This window comes from Anabrus simplex, chromosome 5, assembly GCF_040414725.1.
Source record: "Anabrus simplex isolate iqAnaSimp1 chromosome 5, ASM4041472v1, whole genome shotgun sequence".
NCBI lineage: Eukaryota > Metazoa > Arthropoda > Insecta > Orthoptera > Tettigoniidae > Anabrus > Anabrus simplex.
This window is the reverse complement of record NC_090269.1, coordinates 94,737,000-94,762,361: the sequence shown is the minus strand read 5'-3', so window position 1 is coordinate 94,762,361 and position 25,362 is coordinate 94,737,000. Positions and strand designations below refer to the sequence as shown.

Here is a 25,362-nt window from a genome sequence, read left to right as displayed (position 1 = left end):
AAATGTGGTGATAGGGTACTTGCTTGTTGACACCTCTCTTTGTCTCAAACTATTTTGATTGTTTACTGCCTATCTGACTATGTGAACACAGTTGTAGCAATTCTGGTATAGTATCTTTACTTTGTCAGTCAGGTACTTTGGTACCTTGAGGTCTTCCAGACATTCCCAGATCTCGTTCCAAGGCCTTTTAATGTTCAAAAATGTAATCACAGGATTCTTTCCATGTTCCCAATACTTTTCTGCTAGCATTCTCATGGCAAAATTGAGATCCAGAGTACTTTGATCTTTCCTGAATCCGTGTTGTTCTTTCCCAAGAAAAGGGCTTTATGTGGTTAGGTAACTGAAGGACTCAGATAAATGTCACAATGATAAATTTAGTGTGATGATGCACCCTCTCCTGATTTGAGCACTCAATTACATGCATTTATTATACTTTGGAGCATGGTAGCGAGTGAATTCATCAACAGAAAAATATACACTTTAAACAGAGCTCTTCATGACAAACACACTGTGAAAGATTCATGAAGATATCTCCACCCAATCAAAAGTTATGCGGCAGTGAAATCAGTAGTGATGCACTAGTGGGTCAATCCCTCAAAGACATTCCGTCAACATCGCATTCAATGTCGCGACAGAGGATCACTGAGGCACAATGACAGTGCCTAACACAGGAGGAGGATGCAGAAGGTTGATTATAGTTGATTTTATGTATAATATTCAACCATATTTTTAAAAAAATTAAGAACTCAGAATCTTTCAGATTAAACTGTAAATCGAGATTCATTTCTTATGTCGTGGGCAGACTCTGTCACGTCCAAGACATCCACAGCTGTGTAGATGAGATATTTTACTCATTCTTTTTCTGAAAAGAAAAACTGAACATTTCTTAAGCACAAAAATCAGTTTGGATGGAAATGGCCAAAATGTCAGTCATGACTTCCTTTACTGCATGTTTTAAAAAATGAGTTGTGGAAAGTTGGTACCATCTTACCTTGTACTGTATTTGGTAGTAGTGAGGTGATCCTCTCCCTGCCACATTATTGCCGTTAATGTCCACAGTTACAGTGATTCCACTACCATGTCTCAACACCTCCGGAGCGGACAAGAAGTATGAACATTCTGGAACAAATAAACAAAAGTGTTCATCACAGTTCGGTAATAAGACATGATCATTATTAACCCCTCAGCGTCGAAGCCATTTAAATAGCTTCCTACCCCGCGGCCGGATGAGATTTCAAGTACGCGCGACTGAAATACATCGATTCACTTAAAGCGTTACTGCAAGTATAAGAGAAGCCCGATTTTCACGAAATTTGGAATTCCTTATGACAGAACTATGTACATGCAGATAATTACATAATTGTTTCACATTTCCTTAGTAATTTAGTTCCGTGTGATAGAGTTCGAAGCACTCTTTGAGACAGGGACTCAAGTCACACTCCTGGCAGCAGTACACTGACGTCTTCTTTTCGCCGTGTTTTGAACACAGGATACAATGTCTCTGAGGTTTGGATTTCCAACTCTTGGGAGAAATTTCCTGATAAAATATCTTTCCTGCAACCTTGGAATTGTATTATCTGATGCGCGCCGGCCTTAAATATTTCGTTCCCCTCCCGAGCGAGCGTATTTTGTAAACAAACCTTTCACCAGCTGAACCCGATAAGGTAATTGCTCAATATTTGTCTCTGTGACCTGAGTGAGTATTATTAGAGAATTTAGCAATCAGTGTTCACCGTTGAAAACTTCTGTTTGACCTGTATAATTATCTATAGTCTCTTACACGAAATTTTCAAGTACTGTTTCCTCCTCATCGTCACTCTCATCATTTACCACTGCCACATCATCTATTTCATTATCAGTGCTGCTAATACTGTCACTACTACTTCCGACTAAACTTTCATCTGAATTATACAATATTTCAAGCACATTACTGTCAGTCATACCACAGCTGAGCGCCGTGCGTCACACGGACTGATGAAGCTGCAGCGAGACCGAAAGCAACAGGACGAAACCGAATGAGGGGAATAACATTTATGACGAAACAAACCAAGTCGATACATATTTCAGATAAGAGGTCGAGACAACGTCTTTCAAACGAGATATATACCATGAACAACTGGTTCTCGTATCGTATGACAGAAAGCAGCACTAACTGATGCCTACACAGAGCGCTCGTGGAGAATTACGAAAATATTACAAGCTGAGAAATAAAGAAAAATATAATAAATAAATCGCACTCCCAATGTACAAATAGAGCAAAGAACATCACACGAAAAGACAAACTTCTCAGATCATCATTTCTTTATTTTTTTCTGTGTGAAAAAATGAAGCAAACGGACTTCAACAAAACAAGAGATTAGTGCTCAGACTTATTTGACAAATAATTATCCTTGCAAAAACAACTACATGATAATGATTTTTCACTTCTTATTTACAACACCGATAAAGCCGAAAATGTCTTCTTGGAAACAAAATAATATGCATATCAGTAACTCCAAAACTCTTCGAGCTATAGCCGTAAATGTGAAACCATGTATGGGTCTATACCACGTATAGAGGTCGGCGGCTACGGAAGAAAAGAGGGTCTATACCACGTATAGAGGTCGGCGCTGAGGGGTTAAAAGTAGACTTGTGTTCTCATACCGAGATGGTGCAGCTCTTTTCATGCACACCTCCCAATGGGAGTCAGTTACATATACCATTTTAACCACACACCAGCCCTCCTGCCATTCTTAAATTTCTGGCAGTACCGGGAATCAAACCCGGGACTCCAAGCAAAGCAGTTAACAGTGCTAACCATTATGCTATGGAGGTGGACAATCATTAACAAGTGAATAAGAAGTATGAACATTCTGGAACAGAGAAATTCAAGTGTTTGTCAGTGTTTGGTAACAAGACGTGATCATCAGGGAGTGAACAAGAAGTAAGAACATTCTGGAACAGAGAAATCCAAGTGTTTATCAATGGCCTGTATCAAGACGTGATCGTCAGTGAGTGAGTGAGTGAGAGCGTTTGCCTTTGTTGACATCTGTAGTGCAGGCGCGGGAGTGTCTTGTGAAGCAAGAGAGCCAGAATGTACACTCACTTCAAAGCACTATTAACAATTGTTAACATAGCAAGCAGAACACAGACTGCTTGCTATTATTCTACTATTAATATATTTGAATATACATTTTGTAAATTTATTTTTTGCTACTTGTTTAACGTCGCATTAACACGTTGAAAGTTTCAGTACTAGAGGAATGGGAAAGAAGTAGGATTGGGAAGGTAGCGGCCATGGCCTTAATTAGAGTACAGCCCCAGCATTTGCCTGCTGTGAAAATCGGAAACCACAGAAAGCCATCTTCAAGGCTGCATGCCGAGCAGAATTGCTGTTACCTTGATATCTCCACATATATGCCACTGTCGAAGATAAAGTTGGAATTCAAGAGGACAAATAGGGGCAAATATTCATTTATAGGCATTAGACGCATTTTTTTTGCCGGTTACAGGTCGTACTCCAAACTATCCAACTTAACGAAACCTGAATAATTCGACCAACAATAAACTTAATCTTCTTCACCAGACAGTAATGAGATACAAACAAGAAAGGTCTAGCAAAAGAAGGAACATTATACAACCAAGACAAGTTTGCAAGAGCAGTATGCTAAAAACCGTCGAATAAATAACCAGTGCAAGTGATATAGAATGAAACCAAAGACTTCTTTAATTTAAAAATAGTTTTTTAATTTGTATGTTTTTAATCTTTAACTAACAACTGCCTCCCCCCCCCCACCTTTCACGTTTCCCCTCCCCCTCCCCCACCTCCTAATTGTTCCTTACTAACATAATTTTTAATCTCAATTATGGAATTGTTTTATGCAATTTTTACCTAAGCATTATGTAAAACAGCTGATGATAATTGCTAAGCAATCGAAACATGTACTGTAAGTTTTAATGACAAAAAATTTAGCCGAAGACTAAATAATAAAAAAGGAAAGTATCGATCAGGTGGAACCTATTTCATTTGTTAACTTGATTACAATATTGATACAGAATGAAGTGGATAGTATGTAATACAGATATGTCTTACCGCGACGATCGGATAGGAAAGGCCTAGGAATTGGAAGAAAGCGGCCGTGGCCTTAATTAAGGTACAGCCCCAGCATTTGCCTGGTGTGAAAATGGGAAACCACAGAAAACCATCTTCAGGGCTGCCGACAGTGGGGCTTGAACACAAAAGAAAGTCACCTTTCCTGGAGGAATATTCAGAAGAAAAAAAAAAACCCATAATGGTAATGAAAAACACTTTCGTATTGTGGAAAAGAAGATTCCAATCTTTTAATCATGAAGCTAAAGGCTCAGCCTGTTACTTTGACAAATTTAAATCATGAACATGATCGTTGAGATCCTCGAGACAAGAATTGTGGTTAATTTGATTCACAGGCAGCTTGAAATTTTGGGTCAGCGTGCATATCTCCTTCTTTGTCTTCTGCGTATTCGTCACTGTATTCATCTTCACTCACTGTCACATTCTCAGGCGGTGTTGGTACTGAGTATTCTTCACTGCAACATACAGGCCTTATAGCAGATCATAAATTAGGATACTGTACAATTTTCTTTGTTTTCAAAGGGATTTCAGCTATTCTTGTCAGACAGAAATAACAGTCTGTTGCGTGATCTGAGGGTTCTTTCTAAATCATGGGAACAGCAAAGAACATGTGATGTGATCCTTTTAACCAGCCTGTCAGGAATGTAACACATGTCAAACAGCATTATGTGAGGGGAAAGTGGGGCACTTCTTTATTATTAAGTTTTTTTTTTTGTGATTTCCGACTACAGATATAACAAAAAAACTGCGCTATTTACACAGGTACGAGGTATTTCTTCTTCTGAATTAACAAAACACAAACCTTCATGAACCTAGAACAGCAAGCAGTCACTTCCAAGTCACTTCCCGCGCTGTCAGAATTCTCAATGTTGAGACGTGACTTGCAAAAATGATGGTGATGATGATGATGATGATGATGCTTGTTGTTTAAAGGGGCCTAGCATTGAGGTCATCGGCCCCTAATGGTACAAAATGAAATAACAAAAAGTTCAAATTCATCCACTGACCAAAATAAAATAAAAAATGTCATGAAGAATGAATGGATGGACATGAACCCAACAAAAAACAAAAAACAAACAAACAAGAAAACAGTAGATCAGACTCAAAAAATATTGTAAATAATAGTATTACTGACCAACGGACCACTAATAAAGCACAATGATGCTTGAAGTCTACAGGATGCAAAATCCACGTCTAAGGCCCCACAGAATGGTACATGTCACGAGTAAAGTAGAACCATGGTATTTGTCATGTTGGGGAACTAATCAAAAGTAGCAAAGACTCACGGTGTTCCACACAAGATGGTACTACTCACAAGTATTGTACTTCGTATAGGTAATGCAAACCTATGGTGTTTCTCACACAATGGTGCCACTCATAGCCCACGCAAACCGATGAGGTTCCTCACCTAGGTGTACTAACCACACTATCCTGTGGTGTTCCTCACATAGTGGGTACTAATCACAGGCAATGCAGACCCACGGTGTCGCTCATATAGTGGTACCACTCACAGGCAACGCCCAGACCCGCGGTGTTGCTCATATAGTGGTACAACTCACAGGCAATGCCCAGACCCGTGGTGTTGCTCACATGGGTACTGGAAACCCCCAGGCCAGCCTCTTTACTGCTACTAATTACAAACCTATTTCGTACCTAATATAGTGGTACTACTCACAAGTACAGGCAACCTATGGTGTTCCCCGCGTGATGGTACGAATCAAAAGTAGTTTCATGGTTCTAATTCAATCATCCCTTGGTCGCCCCATTTAGTTGCCTCTCACGACAGGCAGGGGATACTGTGGGTGTATTATTCGTCTACGTCCCCCACCCACAGGGGGTAAAGAGAGAGAGAAAAGAAGAAGAAAGAAGGGATCCGTCAATTCGAAAGATGAAGTAACGGATGAAGAAAGGCAAGGGCTGCGAAGGGTGTAAAAATGAAAGACTCCCTAGGCCTCAAATGCTCTAATACTGTCGGGGTCAGAAAAGAACAAGAGTTGACCAAGGGAGGTTGGACAGGATAGACAAAAGTGAGGAACCTGGCACAAGTAAGTGGAAGCAATGCCAGGACTCGGCTAAGGGCCCTGTGGTCGCCAATCCACACTCCCAAGTTGAGAGCCCCTTGGGCCCCTTTTAGTCGCCTCTTATGACAGGCAGGGGATACTGTGGGTGTATTCTTCATCTGCGTCCCCCACCCACAGGGGGTACTTGCAAAAATCATAATGCAAGTCTACCTGTTTGAGCATGAGTCATCAGCAATGTTACAAAACCTTCATTTCCTGGAGGTGGATTTCTGAATTGAGATGCATGTATAGGAATTCCTGGTAAATATTTAGATTGTTTTTCAACAATTACATCTGCAAAATAATTAAATTTAGCCACAGAAGAATCAATCAATCAATCAATCAATCAATCAATCAATCAATCAATCAATCAATCAATCAATCAATCAATCAATCAATCAATCAATCAATCAATCAATCAATCAATCAATCAATCAATCAATACTGATCTGCATTTAGGGCAGTCGCCCAGGTGGCAGATTCCCTATTTGTTGTTTTCCCAGCCTTTTCCTAAATGATTTCAAAGAAAGTGGAAATTCATTGAACATCTCTCTTGGTAAGTTATTCCAATCCCTAACTCCCCTTCCTATAAATGAATATTTGCCCCAGTTTGTCCTCTTGAATTCCAACTTTATCTTCATATTGTGATCTTTCCTACTTTTATAAACGCCATTCAAACTTATTTGTCTACTAATGTCATTCCACGCCATCTCTCCGCTGACAGCCCGGAACATACCACTTAGTCGAGCAGCTCTTCTTCTTTCTCTCAATTCTTCCCAACCCAAACATTGCAACATTTTTGTAACGCTACTCTTTTGTCGGAAAAAGCCCAGAACAAATTGAGCTGCTTTTCTTTGGATTTTTTCCAGTTCTTGAATCAGGTAATCCTGGTGAGGTTCCCATACACTGGAACCATACTCTAGTTGGGGTCTTACCAGAGACTTATATGCCCTCTCCTTTACATCCTTACTACAACCCCTAAACACCCTCATAACCATGTGCAGAGATCTGTACCCTTTATTTACAATCCCATTTATGTGATTACCCCAATGAAGATCTTTCCTTATATTAACACCTAGATACTTACAATGATCCCCAAAAGGAACCTTCACCCCATCAGCGCAGTAATTAACACTGAGAGGACTTTTCCTACTTGTAAAACTCACAACCTGACTTTTAACCCCGTTTATCAACATACCATTGCCTGCTGTCCGTCTCACAATATTTTCGAGGTCACGTTGCAGTTGCTCACAATCTTGTAACTTATTTATCACTCTATAGAGAATAACATCATCCGCAAAAAGCCTTACCTCCGATTCCACTCCTTTACTCATATCATTTATATATATAAGAAAACATAAAGGTCCGATAATACTGCCTTGAGGAATTCCCCTCTTAATTATTACAGGGTCAGATAAAGCTTCACCTACTCTAATTCTCTGAGATCTATTTTCTAGAAATATAGCAACCCATTCAGTCACTCTTTTGTCTAGTCCAATTGCACTCATTTTTGCCAGTAGTCTCCCATGATCCACCCTATCAAATGCTTTAGACAGGTCAATCGCGATACAGTCCATTTGACCTCCAGAATCCAAGATATCTGCTATATCTTGCTGGAATCCTACAAGTTGAGCTTCAGTGGAATAACCTTTCCTAAAACCGAATTGCCTTTATCGAACCAGTTATTAATTTCACAAACATGTCTAATATAATCAGAAAGAATGCCTTCCCAAAGCTTACATACAATGCATGTCAAACTTACTGGCCTGTAATTTTCAGCTTTATGTCTATCACCCTTTCCTTTATACACAGGGGCAACTATAGCAACTCTCCATTCATCTGGTATAGCTCCTCCGACCAAACAATAATCAAATAAGTACTTCAGATATGGTACTATATCCCAACCCATTTTCTTTAGTATATCCCCAGAAATCTGATCAATTCCAGTCGCTTTTCTAGTTTTTAACTTTTGTATCTTATTGTAAATGTCATTGTTATCATACGTAAATTTTATTACTTCTTTGGCCTTAGTCTCCTCCTCTATCTCGACATTATCCTTGTAACCAACAATCTTTACATACTGCTGACTGAATACTTCTGCCTTTTGAAGATCCTCACATACACATTCCCCTTGTTCATTAATTATTCCTGGAATGTCCTTCTTGGAACCTGTTTCTGCCTTAAAATACCTATACATACCCTTCCATTTTTCACTAAAATTTGTATGACTGCCAATTATGCTTGCCATCATATTATCCTTAGCTGCCTTCTTTGCTAGATTCAATTTTCTAGTAAGTTCCTTCAATTTCTCCTTACTTCCACAGCCATTTCTAACTCTATTTCTTTCCAGTCTGCACCTCCTTCTTAGTCTCTTTATTTCTCTATTATAATAAGGTGGGTCTTTACGATTCCTTACCACCCTTAATGGTACAAACCTGTTTTCGCATTCCTCAACAATTTCTTTAAACCCATCCCAGAGTCTGTTTACATTTATCCACCGATCATAGTTACTTTTTAGAAACTGCCTCATGCCTGCTTTATCAGCCATATGGTACTGCCTAACAGTCCTACTTTTAAGACCTTCCTTTCTATCACATTTATTTTTAACTACCACAAAAACAGCTTCATGATCACTAATACCATCTATTACTTCAGTTTCCCTATAGAGCTCATCTGGTTTTATCAGCACCACATCCAAGATATTTTTCCCTCTGGTTGGTTCCATCACTTTCTGAATCAGCTGTCCTTCCCATATTAACTTATTTGCCATTTGTTGGTCATGCTTCCTGTCGTTCGCATTTCCTTCCCAATTGACATCTGGCAAATTCAGATCTCCCGCTACAATCACATTTCTTTCCATGTCGTTTCCCACATAGCTGACTATCCTATCAAATAATTCCGAATCCGTGTCAGTGCTACCCTTTCCCGATCTGTACACTCCAAATATATCAAGTTGCCTATTATCTTTAGAAATGAGCCTTACACCTAGAATTTCATGTGTCTCATCTTTAACTTTTTCATAGCTTACAAATGCTTCTTTCACCAGAATGAACACTCCGCCTCCCACCCTTCCTATCCTATCTCTACGATACACACTCCAGTGCCGTGAGAAAATTTCTGCATCCATTATATCATTTCTCAGCCATGATTCAACTCCTATTACAATATCTGGTGAATATATATCTATTAAATTACTTAATTCTATTCCTTTCCTTACAATACTTCTACAGTTCAACACTAACAATTTTATGTCATCCCTACTTGATTTCCAGTTCCCTGTTCCCTTATCACCGCTCCCTAGGCCATCCCGTTTCCCTGAATGTACCTCCCTATTACCCTTCCAAACAAATTTCCTAACTTATATGTACCACTGCGGTTTAAATGAAGGCCATCTGAGCGCAGATCCCTATCTCCTACCCACCCATTTGGATCTAGAAATTTCACTCCCAGTTTCCCACATACCCACTCTATAGTCTCATTTAAATATGCAGTGTTTTCAAGGGTTTTGATACATAGGGGGTAGCATGTCACAAGATAATTGAGCCCAATAGGCAAAAACTGATCCATTTTTTAATTCAGCACTCACAATTTAGCTAAGAACTCAAATCACATTCTTTGTGACTAAAATGCTGTTGACCAGTGTTATCGAACTGTGATCTTTGCATGTGGTCAGTGATTATCTGGGATAAGGGTTTGGCTCTCGTCCTTTTGTGTTTATTCATACAACCTAGCGATCTAATAAATCTAAATGTACCTGTGCAGAGTTTTCTTCTTTTAACATAGAATCTGCTTTTTGTTAGAGGATCTACTCAGTCAAAGCGACACAGGGACAGTGTTATCAACGGTCGTATAGTGCATGCATGTCCTCTGCCATAGTTTTAGTTAATGGTAACCATTGTTAAGTACAAAATAATAATAATAATAATAATAATAATAATAATAATAATAATAATAATAATAATAATAATAATAATAATAATAATAATAATAATAATAATATTTTTTTTTGAGGGAGTGTGGAAAATCTTTCATAAGACGCTTGTGAGGGTCCGCACTCAACAAGTGTGTGGAGATTCTTACCCTATACCTTCCAAATTTTAGAACCCCAAAATAGGAAGATTTTTAATTCTTGGATTTCATCACATATATTTCACCATGGTCTAGGTGAAAAAAAGGTCAGGATAAAAGGCATACATATCTACAGTTACAATGCGAATTGACCATTAAATTTAAAATCTTAAACTAAGAAAACACCAACCAGGACTACAGCAAAAAGGAAAAAAGTATTTTCACTAATATACCTGTAGAAGAAACACTTGCTTACATCGGAGATTGCCTGTCTGAGGACTTGACCAATCTGGCAGCAGTTTGTTTAAAATCCACTTACTTCTACTACAAAGGGGATTATTACGAACAGACAGAAGGAGCAGCAATGGGTTCACCTTTGTCACCAGTGGCTGCTAATATTTTTATGGAACACTTTGAGTCTAATGCATTAACAACAGCGCCATTGAAACCTAAGTGCTTCTATTGTTACGTGGATGACACATTTTCGATCTGGCCACATGGAAGGGAAACTTTAAATGAATTTTTAGAGCACCTAAATTCCATTAACAGTAAGTTCAAGTTCACAATGGAAGTAGAAAATGAAGGCAAATTACCTTTCCTTGATGTGTTAGTATACAAGAAGAACGATGGTACACTAGGCCATGCAATGTACAAGAAACCTACACATTCTGAAAGATACCTTCATAAGTCTTCACATCACCACCCCTCCCAAAAAGCAGCTCTCCTTCGTATGTTATATACTAGCGTGAATAATGTTGCAGGCGATGATAACCGCTCGAGTGCAATGAGAGAACTGACAACATCCATGAAGAAAAACGGCTATACATCTGGAGACATAACACGAGCTGTGAAGATCAAGGAGCCTAACTTGAATAGCACCAACCAGGACTACAGCAAAAATAAAAAAGTATTCCTTCCTTACGTGGCAGGTATAACTGACAGAATAGGGCGCAATCTTAAGAAGTACAATGTAATTCCAGTTTTCACCCCAGACCGGAAGCTCAAATCCCTGTTTCGACCAGTCAAAGAAAAACCACATCTTGAAACACCATGAAATTCCATGTGGTTGTGGTTGTTCATATGTTGGCATGACGAAAAGGCTTGTTAGCACCAGGGTGAAAGAGCACATCAGATCGGTAAAGAATGTTGCTCTTTCATCCTCCATGAAGAACGCTATAAGCCAGTCTGCCATAGCAGAACATTTCTACAGTACAGACCATGAAATCCTCTTTGACCAGGCGAAGGTCATCGCACCTGTAAAAGACTTCTATGCTCGTCTTTTGAGGGAAGCCATAGAGATAGAGCTGCGCCCAAATAACATCAACAGGGAAGACGGCTTCAAGTTATCAAATACATGGAGACCTGTACTACAGAAATACATGCATAACACCACCATGGCACAGTGGGACGCACTCAAACTGTCGACAGAGGGTGGTGCATCAGTAACTTCCCTCCCAACCACCACAGCACAGCGTCACGATCCTTGAGTCAAGTTAGTGGGGGTAGGCCGTTGATAGTACGGGCATGACTTCCATGTTCCTTCAGATAATTTCTTTGCTCACTGTCGGAGGCAAAACTTCATATGCCCTGATGAAGGCCAATGCAATTTGGCCAAAAGCTTGGCTTTATTATTAATAAATATATATATATATATACACTGTATATATAGTGGCTTTAATCCAGTTCATTTCTTTATTTCTTTATGTTAATACAATGATCCACGAAAACTTACGTTCTAAGCATCTTCTTTGTGGTAGCCAATGAAAACACAAAGAAAGTATGTAATACATCATCGTTATCACCGCAGTATATGCACACCGGACTAGTTGCTAGCCCTAGTCTATGAAGAAATTTTCGGAAGTATCCATGACCTGTCAAGAACTGTGTGAGTTAGTAGTTCACTTCACCATGATTTCGGCCAACCCATACGCCCAGAGAAGGTATCAGTCTTTTCGTCCATTTCCCTCTAGAATCGTCTTCCCATCTTGTTTGCCATCGTTGCATTCTGCGACTAAGAGCCAAAGCCTTTGCCCTTTTCCTTCCTAGCTCTTCTTGTGTGAGCCAAATTTCTTGTCTTTCGAAGGCCAACAAGTCAATAGGAGCTACTGCTGCTACTACTAGAATCGCAGGTTCTGATACTGTATGATATGCGCAAGCAATTCATAAAGCTGCTCTCCGTTGTACAGCCGCAATTCTTTTCCGATATTTTGCAATTTTTAATGATTCAGCCCAAATTTCCGAACCGTATAGCAGTATCGATTGAACAGTCAACATGAGAAGCCACCTTTTACTAGATTTTGGCCCCTTGATATTTCCCATAAGTCTACTCAGTGCAGTCATGGTTTTCGCTGCCTTATCTGTTACCCGTTGGATGTGGTCCCAATATGTAAGCTTAGTATCAAGCGTTACACCAAGATATTTTGTGCTCCTAGTTGTTTCGATGGCTATCCGCCCGATCTGCATCGGTACAACAGTATTAATCCTTTTCTTCGTCAGGAGGACAATTTCTGTTTTATGATCTGCGAATTCTAACTTGTGATTTATCATCCATTCTTTGACACGTTGCATCACCTGATTCAATTTAGATTGAGCCAGCTCTAGGTTACGAGTTACTATCACAGCAGCCACATCATCAGCATAACCCACAAGTTTTACATCTTCTGGCATCTCCAGCCATAACAAACCATCATACATGATATTCCAAAGGTGTGGTCCAAGATTTGAGCCTTGCGCTGCACCGGCTGTGAGCCGTTTTCTTCTCTGACCATCTTCCGTGTCATATAACAATGTACAGTCTTTCAAATAGTCTCGCAGTATGTACATGAGATATTCTGGTAGCTTGAAAGTTTCTTGTAGAGCTTCCAAAATATCACTCCATCTTGCCGAGTTGAAAGCATTTTTAACATCTAGAGTCGCAAGAAGCGTCAGCTTTCTAGAGTAATGATTACCCATTTGAGCTCTATCTGCTGTCTTTACCACTTCTTTCACAGCATCTAGCGTTGTGTGACCTCTGCGAAATTCATGTTCTTGGTCAGATAGGTCGCCAGCTAATCGGACTGCTGCTAGTATTCTCGGTTGTAATAGCTTCTGGCATCTCCAGCCATAACAAACCATCATACATAATATTCCAAAGGTGTGGTCCGAGAATTGAGCCTTGTGCTGCACCAGCTGTGAGCCGTTTTCTTCTCTGACCATCTTCCGTGTCGTATAACAATGTATGGTCTTTCAAATAGTCTCACAGTATATGCATGAGATATTCTGGTAGCTTGAAAGTTTCTTGTAGAGCTTCCAAAATATCACTCCTTCTTGCCGAGTTGAAAGCATTTTTAACATCTAGAGTCGCAAGAAGCGTCAGCTTTCTAGAGTAATGATTACCCATTTGAGCTCTATCTGCTGTCTTCACCACTTCTTTCACAGCATCTAGCGTTGAGTGACCTCTGCGAAATTCATGTTGTTGGTCAGATAGGTCGCCAGCTAATCAGACTGCTGCTAGTATTCTCGGTTGTAATAACTTCTCTAAACCTTTCCCGGCAGTGTCCAGCATACATAGAGGTCTGTAACCCCCAGTTTTCCCTTTACTGATCAGAACCAATCTAGCTATCTTCCAACGAAAGCTAAAAATTCCCGCTTTCAAACAATGGTTATACATTCTCAACAGCAGTTGAGGACATAATTCGACTGCCACCTTTAGTACTTCTGCTGGAATACCATCTGATCCAGGGGCTTTTCTTATTTCTATGGGAATTAATTGCTGTTATCAATTCTTGAGTTGTAAAAGGTGGTACATTAACTAGTTATTTCTCGGCCTCATCATCAATCCTCTCTGCATGATCAGGGAATAGTGTGTGTACTATTTCTTCCATTGTGCGTGGATCCATGATAGGGCTTGGTAGCATCCCAAATTTCTTCATAACGATTTTATACCCTAATCCCCATGGATTTTCATTTACTTCCTTAGACATTTCCCACCACTTGTCGGCTTTACTCTTTTTAATTGTATTTCGCAGTCTTTCCTTCATAGTCTTATACTCTACTGAGAGAGCTTGACAAACCAATTAGGTAAATATGAGGTTGGATTTCAATAAGGTAGATCCTGCTTAGAACAAATATTTAATCTAAAAATCAATCATTTGTCATAGAATGCTGAACACCAAGGACATAGTAGTGACATTTGTAGATTTTAAAAACAATGCCTGCGACTCAGACGAAGGACACAAAGAGCACGACATAACGATGAAGCTCTCTCGGTAGAGTATAAGACTATGAAGAAAAAACTGCAAAATACAATTAAAAAGAGTAAAGCTGACAAGTGGTGGGAAATGTCTAAGGAAGTGGATGAAAATAATAATAATAATAATAATAATAATAATAATAATAATAATAATAATAATAATAATAATAATAATAATAATAATAATAATAATCAGACTTCTCTGTTAACTCAATGATGACCATGTCTTGCTACTGAAGCAGTGATAAACACTTGAACTTCTCTGTTCCAGAACATTTTCAAAAATCTTGCTGAACGGAGTAGAAACAACACTTGACAAACCAATTAGGTAAATATGAGGTTGGATTTCAAAAAGGTAGATCTTGCTTAGAACAAAGGTAGATCTTGCTTAGAACAAATATTTAATATAAAAATCAATCATTTTTCATAGAATGCTGAACACCAAGGACATAGTAGTGACATTTGTAGATTTTAGAAGGCCTTTGATTCTGTTGATAGAGAAACCTTAGAAAAAACAATATGGAAATTTGGAGCGAAATCTCAATTTAGCAAACCTAATATGGGAAACACTGACAGGCACACTTTCAAAAGTAAAATTTATGGGTGAAATATCAAAACCCCCTCCTCCTCCTCCTTATCATCATCATCATCATCATGAATTCCTTCCAGCGAGCTGGGTAGCATGTTTAAGAACAGTATGCCTCTATTTATCATGGTCTTGGTATGCTTCTTTTCTTTCTAGAGCATCCTATGTTCCTCCTCTCTTCTCTAGGTCTTCTCTTATCTGGGCTAATTACCTTTCTCTAGGGCATCAATTGGTTTTTGTCCCAGAACAATCTTTTCAAAATACTTCCTTGGTGTTCAAGTTGCCTGCATCCACTTAATGTGTCCTAGCCATTTCAGCCTTGCAACACTCGGCCTATCAAGATAAATACAGTGTATGGCAAGGTAGCTTATTGCCAATTCTGTTTAACTGTATCCTAGAGAAAATCATATGTATTCGGAACGAAAGATTAAAAGAACATAAAATTTTGCCAGTAACTTAGGGGAGAAAAAGCAAAGTTGTGGAAATTAATTGCCTGGCAGTTGCCGACAATTTTGCTAAACTTTCAGAGAGCCTGACAGATGCAACAACACAAATCAATCTCTTGGAAGAAATAGCCAACAAAACAAGTTTGAGAATCCCTGTAGAAAAAAAAAATTACAAACATAAAAACTGCTCCAAAATTTTTAATGAGAGATATTGGTCAAATAGAAAAAGTAAAGAAATGCAAATAGCTGGGAGAAATAATTCAAGGAAATGGTTTAGAAAAATCTGCTGTAGAAGAAAGGTTACACAAGATGGAAAGAGTATATAGCATCACTAAGAATTTTGACGATAATAAATGCTTATCTAAGTCACTACAATACAGCGGTGAAATCAAAATGCCTTTACACAAGCGAATGTCTAGTTTTGAACTATAGTTTAGATAAACTTGAAGTACTAGAAAGATGAACCTTGAGAAAAAATCTTAGGCCCAATGAAAACAACAGAACAGTGGAAATTAAGAAGTAAAAAAGAAATACACTAGAACACAGAAAATATAACAGAAACAATAAGAAAATGGAGATTGCCAGTTTTTTGACATATCTATAGAATGGGTGATAACATACTGACAAAACAGACATCAAGTAAGTTCGGGAGGAAACTTCAACAAGGTTGATGCAAGAGGTTTAGAAAGATTTAGAAACAAATAAAATAAGAGAAGAGGAATCTATGGAAAGAGGGATTTAAAGAAAAAGGGTTGTAAGAATGTAAAGATTCCAAGCAATGTAAAGGAAGCCTGGACCAAAATGGTCTGAGGAGAGAAGAAAAGAACATAGTGCAATGATGGAGGAAAAATGGAAAGAACAGAAGAGGAAACAACAAGTAAGGATGACATGTGGTCGCCAGAAGGCCTCATCATATCCAACCAGAGGCTGCTACGTACCAGAAAAAACCCAGTGATATACAAATGAAAAACATTATTTAAATTAAAAATAAATAAATGACAAAAGAATAGGTTTTTTTTTTTTTTTTTGCTAGTGGTTTAACATCTGACTAACATCAAAGGTTTTTTGGTGGTGCAAGCATGGGAAAGAGCTGTGGTTGGGAAGGTAGTGCCCATGCCCTTAAGGTATAACCCCAGCATTTGCTTGGTGTGAAAATGGCAAACCATTTTCAGAGCTGCTGACACACAGTAGGTAATTTCTAGCATCCAGCTGGCCAAAAATAATATTTTCCACCCCTGTCTTTGGTGCGCATTTTCTGTGAGTCATGTTTATAAGGCTCTTGTGTACAGTAAATAAGTGTTTGAAAGGATGCACTGTGTGGTTATCTTATCTCATCAAAGGTCTAAACTGGCTCTTCTCCGTTAGGGGATAATATTCTGGTGAGGCGAACGCACAGTTTATTTTATGCTCAGTAAGGATGTCAGCACTAAATATTTCTTTAGCATGCAGTGTGATTATATTAGATTAAGGTATGTATTTTACATACTGTAGTATGTAGCATTTGCTGAAAATTACTATATTATTGTCTGGTCAGGTACAGAGTGTCCAAGCACTATGTAATTATACTGACTTTCAAAATGGACTGCCTTTGATTTCTGTAATGAAAGTTTTTGGAGGAGTTATCTATACTTTAATGAATAGAAAATGGTGACTTTTTGCTGTGACCAGGCACAACCATGAGAGTAATTAATTTTTTTCAGAAACCATGTATTCTGTAACCCGGAGGCCGGTTTTTAACCTGTGGAGGAACAACAGGGAATATAAGCGGAACAATGATATTGTGAATGTTGTAATTGAACATTTAGGCCTAGAGGATATATACAAGTCAGTAAGGAAATCGGTCAGTATTTTGTGTGCTAAAATTCAATCACGCTGGACAAAATATAGTAGAAAAAGGGATAAATTCCTGAAGTACAATCAAAGTTGGTTGGACCAGAGAGTGAGCCTTGCAGAAGGACGTGCATCACAACAATGTCAGGATGAGCCTGCCGGTACTAGCACTCGAGGACGTCTGCGTAAACTTTTTGCAGAATAGGGAACATGCATGATCCGGGGTTTTAATTAGAAATATGCTAATCTGATTCAAACTTTCATGCAGATTTCAAAAATATGATCAGAATGTATAAATAATAACTCCAAACATGATAAAAATCAAAATTAATCTACAAAAATGTCACGTGATGCAAGTACACATTCCCATTGGTCTGACATCATCATACAGGTTGAGCGAATTAGTAGCCGAAATAACACATAGTTTGCTGTGAGAAACAGGATACACTTTGTACTTTATATCGGTGTCTAGTATAGTTAAATTCGAGGTCTATACATTGGGTAATAATCTGAGTGGTATATTTTGGACTTCAAATGAATCCTGTGCAGACAGTGGGGCAGAAAACTTATAAATGGTGTGTAGTTCCGATGTGCAATAGCATATCGCATACCACATACAACCCCAAACAAATTGTTTATAAATGTTCCAAAGGACACTAAAACTAGGAAGAAATGGATTTTGGTGAGCCGGAGAAGTGCTGGGGATATATCAGAAAAGTCTACAGTTTATTTCTTTGAAGATCATTTTAACATAAGTTGAATTTGTTCGAATTTTCAATCACTTTTCCATGTCAGGTGTTCTAGTGGTAAAACTTTACATTTTAATGTATGATGCTTTAATTAAATGCTTCAATTATATCTTGGAATATGAAAGTAATAAACAGTGCATTAATTCATCCTGATTATTAAAGTATTCTCCAAACCTAACCTAAGTTTGGGGTGATCCATGTCAAGGTAAAAATCTAAGGGGTTATGAACCATATTGACAGCTCTAATTATACCAATTTATATTGGCATGCGACAGTTATTTATGTCTTTATTCAAGAGCTTACATTTGTAAACAAATTTAGACTATAGCTAAATACTCTATAATATAACAACGTATTTAACAATTTAACAAACGTATATCTCTATACAAAACCAATGCTTGTCGGTTGGAGTGGTCTCAGTCTTAAAAGTTACAGGCAACTATGCTCAATTATAACAATTATCATAATATTAATGAAATAAATAACATAATTGCACACAGTTGATAATACATTACTGGTAAAAAAATATAACAGTGATGTTGATGTTTAAAATATTATCCAAACTTAGCCTAAGTTTTAGGTTATACAAGCTAAGTCAATAAACCGAAGGGTAAAAATCACAGCACCCACAGACTTTCCTATATTGAAAAACTAAAATGTCACCAAGACACTTTTCTTGCTTGATATGCTCAGCTTGTTAAAAAGCCAAATGTAATTAATGTTATTGGCATTACACCCCACTAAATAATTCTACAGATTTCGGAGACGCCGAGGTGTAGGAATTTAATCCTGCAAGAGTTCTTTTACGTGCCAGTAAAACTACCAACACGACGCTGACGTATCTGATTACCTTCAACTAGCACCGGACTGACCAGGATTGAACCTGCCAAGTTGGGGTCAGACGGCCAGCACCTCAACCGTCTGAACCACTTACCCCAATTTGTGAAAAAGATGGTCATATTTTTTTATCCTTAACATGTTTAACTTTTTTCCTCCACTAAGATATTTAATGTTTCTCTATCATGTGCCTTGGAAGTGGGTAGGCCAGTTGCCCCAACCATATATATATTTTCAGGAATGATAGATTATAGATCTATAGTATTATGTTTTTTCTTTCTTTCTTTATCATTTTACCCTCCAGGGTTGTTTCTTCTCTTGGATTCAGCAAGGGATTCCACCTCTACCGCGTCAAAGGCAGTGACCTGGAGCATGAGACTTTGGGTATGGCGTTACAACTGGTGAGGAGAACCAGTACCTAGTCCAGGTGGCCTCACCTGCTATGCTCAACCCAGGTCTTGTGGGAGAGGATGGGAAAACCGGAAGGGATAGACAAGGAAGAGGGAAGGAAACAGCCGTGGCCTTATGTTAAGTGCCTGGAGGAGAAGTGGGAAACTACAGAAAACCACTGATGACTGAGGTGGGAATGGAAACCCTTCTACTCAGTTGACCACGCGAGGCTGAGTAGACCCTGTTCCAGCCCTCGTACTATTTGTTTTCAACTTTCATGGCAGAGCCGGGAATCTAAACTGGGTATCCGGGGGTGGTAGCTAACCACATAAACCACTATACCACAGAGGCGGGCTATAATGCTACCCATATGTTTATGTTAGTGCTAAAATCGGATTTGTTAATTTAGTAATGCTGTAAACCCAAAAATGTAATGTTATTCTCTAATGTGGGAATCAGTCTAGAAGGAAATATTGAAAGTGATGTGTTTTATATCCAGGTTTGTTGTTATCCTAATACTATGAGTTACAGTACATTGCACGTATATAAAATATGCCACTTACAAATTTGCTTTTGAATCGCAAATTTCTGCGGCCACAAAGTCACTATTTTTCAAGAATGATGACATCTACACATGGTAGATTGTCTGACTGTGCTGTTTTGAACCCTTTTTCTATCATTCTGAAGTTATTCGCGATCACGAATAATAAACAATCGGCTTTTAGTAACAGCTGATTCCAATGGCTGGTAAGAGTTGCATGCGGTACTGGATCGTGATGCCACAGCGCGCCGCTTACGTCAGAGGACATTTTACTCGCCTTGCGGAAAGGGACTTTACGTACTATTTCATTGGTGTACTTTTCAAAATAAATATTTTTGAAAGCTATGCATGTTCCCTATTGAGTGAACGGTCTAAGAGAAGGAAAACTAGATCACTTTTAGAAGAAAAATCACATGAAGAGATAGCTTGTGCCACTCAGTTGAGTCTTCGAGCTTCTGGGGAAAAAAAAAAAAAAAGATGCCGCTGATATTGTTGGTGATCTTTCATTTGCCTCTCCGCAACGTACGACAAAAATGAAAAGGTCATGCAGTTTAGTTTTGCAGGAACAACCGACAATGTCAACTGATCAGCGTCTTGGAAAGGTGTGTAATCCAACTGACGAGCCCGCTGCTACACTGGGACAAAACGCTGGTCATTTGATGACTGAAAAAGCCTAAAGAGCTTAAATGATTTTAACATTTGCAATTGATGAAATTATGGTTTCCTTCTAGGAACCTTAATTTTTAAATTCATGTTTACTGTGAAGTGGAGTTGAACCAATCAGAGATCTAATAAAAGAGTGCAGAAAGTAATTACAGTATGGTAAAGTGTCATTTTCCATACTCCTCTTAGTAAGGAAAGAAGCTAATAACATCATAGTCTTAGTATGAAATAAAGTGTTATGAATAGAATAATAATTTACCTGTTTGTGTCATTTCACTGTTATAAAAACGGTATTCTTTGCACGATTTCATAAAACTGTTTAATTTTTTCTTTACAGATTATTAGAACTTCTTCTTCTTCTTCTTCTTCCTCATATGTTTCTGCTTATGCAGGTTGTTCACAGAGCCTCTTTCAATCTTCTCTTTTTTACCACATTCTATCGTTCATCACTGTATGCCACTGTAGTCCTCTCCGATTTACGTCATCCTCCACCTGATCCCTCCATCTTCTTCGTGGTCTTCTTCCAGATTCTGTCCATTCCAGAGCTCTTCTTGGTAATCTTTCTTGCCCATTCTTTTGATGTTACTGAACCATTTCAGCCTATTTTTTTTAGAGGGTTGATCTGTAGTGTGTTTCGTATGGTTTCATTTCTTATCTTGTCCCTCCTTATTTTACCCAAGATCCCTTGCAGAAAGTGCATCTCTGTCGCTTGTAATCTAATCAGATTTTTTTCTTTACTTCACTTTCAACAATCAAACGAGCTTTGAATCAAATTATTAGAATTCTATAGGATTATTCTGCTCATGGAATGGATCACTTCATATGATTTCTTTGAAGTCAATTTCATTCTATACTCCCAGGCTCAAAAACTGTAACACCTAATAAATGCTGAGCAAATCACGTGTAATTATTTCTGTAATCAAAGTTTAGCAATTTATCCTATATTTTAGATAGCAAACTATGAAGTGCGGATGTTTATTGCACTAGCCCTAATTTTTTCCCCATGAAACCTCGAAAACTCATCACTGGATGTGGGGCAATAATGCTTTCACACTCTTCAAGAACTTATTGTTGTGCTGTATGTTACCCCTTTCCATCCCATAGGTTTGTAAGATGTTTCTGTCATTATCATTATCTGTGGAAGAAACATGCTGTCAAATCTTGAAGATGCTGGAAAAGCTGTTCCTTTGATGGAAGATGGTTGCAGAAGTTTTAAGAACTACACCTCCCAAGATTTCCAGAACTATAAAAAGGTATTGGAGGTTATTCAAGGAAACCAGGATCAGCTCCGAGAAGAGCAACAGCCATCGTTGAAGCATGAAATCAACTCCACCAAGTTCGACAGGTCAATGTTCAAGAGAGAACTGTCCAAAGAAGTCAATTTTCAATCCAGAAGAGCAACACTTCTGTTAACCAACACAGAAGAAACACAAACAAGAAGTCATTTCTGGCAGCAATTCACTGCACATGAACAGTGGAAAGATTAGTGTTAAGATAGGTGAAGACATGATAGTGCTTCTTGCGCTAATGTAACAGATAGCACCACTCTGTTCATACCAAGTAGTTACCGTTGCTACCACTAGCAATCACTTATCGTATGATTACTACAATTTGCACAAGGCAAGAGGACAAATTGGGGTTATTGTTGTTTATAAGAATAAGAAGTAGGTGTTGGAATAATTTCCAAAAGGGATATGTGTGATAAATTTCCACCTTCTTTGAAATTATTTAAGAAAATAAGTAGTCTATCATAGGACATCTGCCACCTGGGTGAGAGCCCTAAACCGGTGGTAAATGAGAATGATAATACTCTAATAACAATCTTGTGTAATGCTACCATATCTTAGCACTATGCACTTTCATCTGGAGTGTGGCATTGTATGGAAGTGAAACATGGACAATAACTAGAAAGAAAGAAAGAAAGAAAGAAGGAAAGAAAGACAATATAAGCTTTTGAAATGTGGTGTTACAGAAGAATGCTGAAGGTGAGATGGACAGAGCGAATCACAAGTGAAGAGATACTGAATCGAATTGGTGACAGGAGATCGATTTGGCTAAATTTGATGAGAAGAAGAGATAGAATGATAGGACCAATCTTAAGACACCCAGGACTTGTTCATTTGGTTTTTGAAGGAAGTGTAAATGGTAAGAACGGTAGTGGTAGACCAAGGTATGAATATGACAAGCAGATTAGATCAGATGTAGGATGCGATAATTACGTAGAAATGAAAAGGTTAGCACAGGATAGGGTGGCATGGAAGGCTGCATCAAACCAGTCTATGGACTGATGATTCATACAACAACATGCTATATACCACTCTTTGATATTAGTAAGTAAGGCCAGTGAGATGAAGTTGCTAAGGAGTATGGTAGGGAAGACAAGTAGCGACAGAGTAAGAAATGTTGAGGTCAGAAAAGAGATAGGGGTAGAAAAACTGACAGGATAGAGAAGAATAAATTAAGATGGTTTGGACATGTTATGAGAATGGAGAAGGGAAGGATACCAAAACAAGTGTTGGAGGCTAAGATAGAAGAAAAGAAGGCAAGAGAGGGGCCCAGAGGAAGATGGATTGACTCTGTAGAGAACGCTATAAGAAAAAGAAGACTGGACTGGAATACAGTTACTGAAGAGTGGTGGAAGGAGAGGCAGTGGTGGAGAAGTGCCATCAACACCCCGTCCTGAGAGGAGCTGGACAAGGGGAAATGAAAATGATGAAGATTAGTAAGTAGAATATAAAGGGCCCAATGTAACAAATAGATTTAAACTTAACAGAAATGATTTCATAGATATCACTAATATTATTACTGAAACACGACAACTCCATAAAAAGAAGAAGAAAGAAGAAGAAGAAAAATGTTTCTGACCGTTTCATGTTCTTTGGAAATAGACACATCGACTGGCACTAAACTAGGATGTCTCTGGTCTGGTACTTCACTGTGTGCAGAGAGAAGACTTGAAATTTGTGTTCAGTGCTAATATGGGAAGATTCTGGGAGTTGTCCTGTTTTAGAAATAAACATGTGGCCCCCAGGAAAAGTGAAAATTTAGATTTTAAGAACTGGTGGATCGTTTTGTAAAAAAAAAAAAAAAAAAAACAAAAAAAAAAAAAAAAAAAAAAAAAACACCTTCTCTTGTCCCTGCTGAAACAATGAGAAGAGACACAAGTAGAAGTGCAATAGGATCATTTGCTCCCCTCAATTTCTGCACTATGAGTATAATACTAGCCAGCTCCGCGTGCCTGTCTCTTACGCAGAGGAACCAGGTTCAATTCCCAGCCAGGTCAGGAATCTTTACCTGAATCTGAGGGCTGGTTCGAGTTCCACATGTACATGATTACAAGTGAGAAGCTATCTGATGGGGAGATTGCGACCCCAGTCTGGAAAGCCAAGAATAGCGGCCAAGAGAATTTGTCGTGCTGACCACACAACACGTCATAACCTGCAGGCCTTTGGGCTGAGCAGCAGTCGCTTGGCCCTTTGGGCCTGTTGCGCCATGGGGTTTGGTTTGGTTTTGAGTATAATACTAGAAGAAAAGGGCAAGTGAGAACCAAACCCTACCTACCTACCTACCTACCTACCTACCTACCTATCTATCTATCTATCTATCTATCTATCCTGATCTGCATTCAGGGCAGTCACCCAGGTGGCAGATTCTCTATTTGTTGTTTTCCTAGCCTATTGTTAAAATTGCAAAGAAATTAGAAATTTATTGAACATTTCCCTTAGTCAGTTATTCCCATCCGCAACTACCCTTCCTACAAATGAAAATTTGGCCCAATTTGTCCTCTTGAATTCCAACCTTATCCTCATATTGTGATCTTTCCTACTTTTAAAGACACCACCGAATCTTATTAGTCTACTAATGTCATTCAAGGCCATCTCTCCACTGACAGCTCGGAACATAACACTTAGTCGAGCAGCACATCTGCTTTCTCCCAAGTCTTCCCAGCCGCAACTTTGCAACATTTTCGTAATGCTACTCTTTTGTCGGAAATCACCCCCCTAAAAAATCCAGCTGCTTTTCTTTGGATTTTTCCCAGTACTTGAATTAAGTAATCCTGGTGAGGTTCCCATACACTGGAACCATACTCTAGTTGGGGTCTTTCCAGAGACTTATATGCCCTCTCCTTTACACCCTTACTACACCCCCTAACTAACCTCATAATCATGTGCATAGATCTGTCCCCTTTATTTACAATCCCATTTATGTGATTACTCCAATGAAGATCTTTCCTTATACTAAAACTAGGTACTTACAATGCTCCCCAAAAGGAACTTTCACCCTATCAGCACAGTAATTAAAACTGAGAGGTCTTTTCCTACTTTTGAAACTCACAACCCGACTTTTAACCCCGTTTATCATCATATTTTGCATACTGTCCACCTCACAACATTATCGAGGTCATTTTACAGTTGCTCACAATCTTGTAACTTATTGATTCCTCTATACATCATCTGCAAAAAGTCTTGTCTCTGATTTCACTTCTTTACTTATATCATTTATATATAAAAGAAAATATAAAGGTCCAATAATACTGGCTTGAGGAATTCCCCTCTTAATTATTATAGGGTCAGATAAAGCTTTGCCTTCTCTAATTATCTGAGATCTATTTTCCAGAAATATAGCCAACCATTCAATCACTCTTTTGTCTAGTCCAATTGCACTCACTTTTTCCAGTAGTCTCAAATGATCTTCTTTCTTTCTTAATCTCCTTACCCTCCAGGGTTGGTTTTTCCCTCGGACTCAGCGAGGGATCTCACCTCTACCACCTCAAGGGCAGTGTCCTGGAGCGTGAGACATTGGGTCAGGGGATACAACTGGGGAGGATGACCAGTACCTCGCCCAGGTGGCCTCACCTGCTATGCTGAACA

General features: G+C 38.6%; 1 protein-coding gene across 1 annotated transcript in view; it reads right to left on the bottom strand.

Annotated features, from left to right (window-relative positions):
- The window catches only part of LOC136873786 (uncharacterized), a 788,774-nt gene that overhangs the window by 138,268 nt on the left and 625,144 nt on the right, over positions 1 to 25,362 (bottom strand). Inside the window, exon 19 of the mRNA XM_068227569.1 lies at positions 992 to 1,119. Within this exon, the coding sequence (XP_068083670.1) occupies positions 992 to 1,119 (128 nt within the window). The remainder of the gene's footprint in view (positions 1 to 991; positions 1,120 to 25,362) is intronic.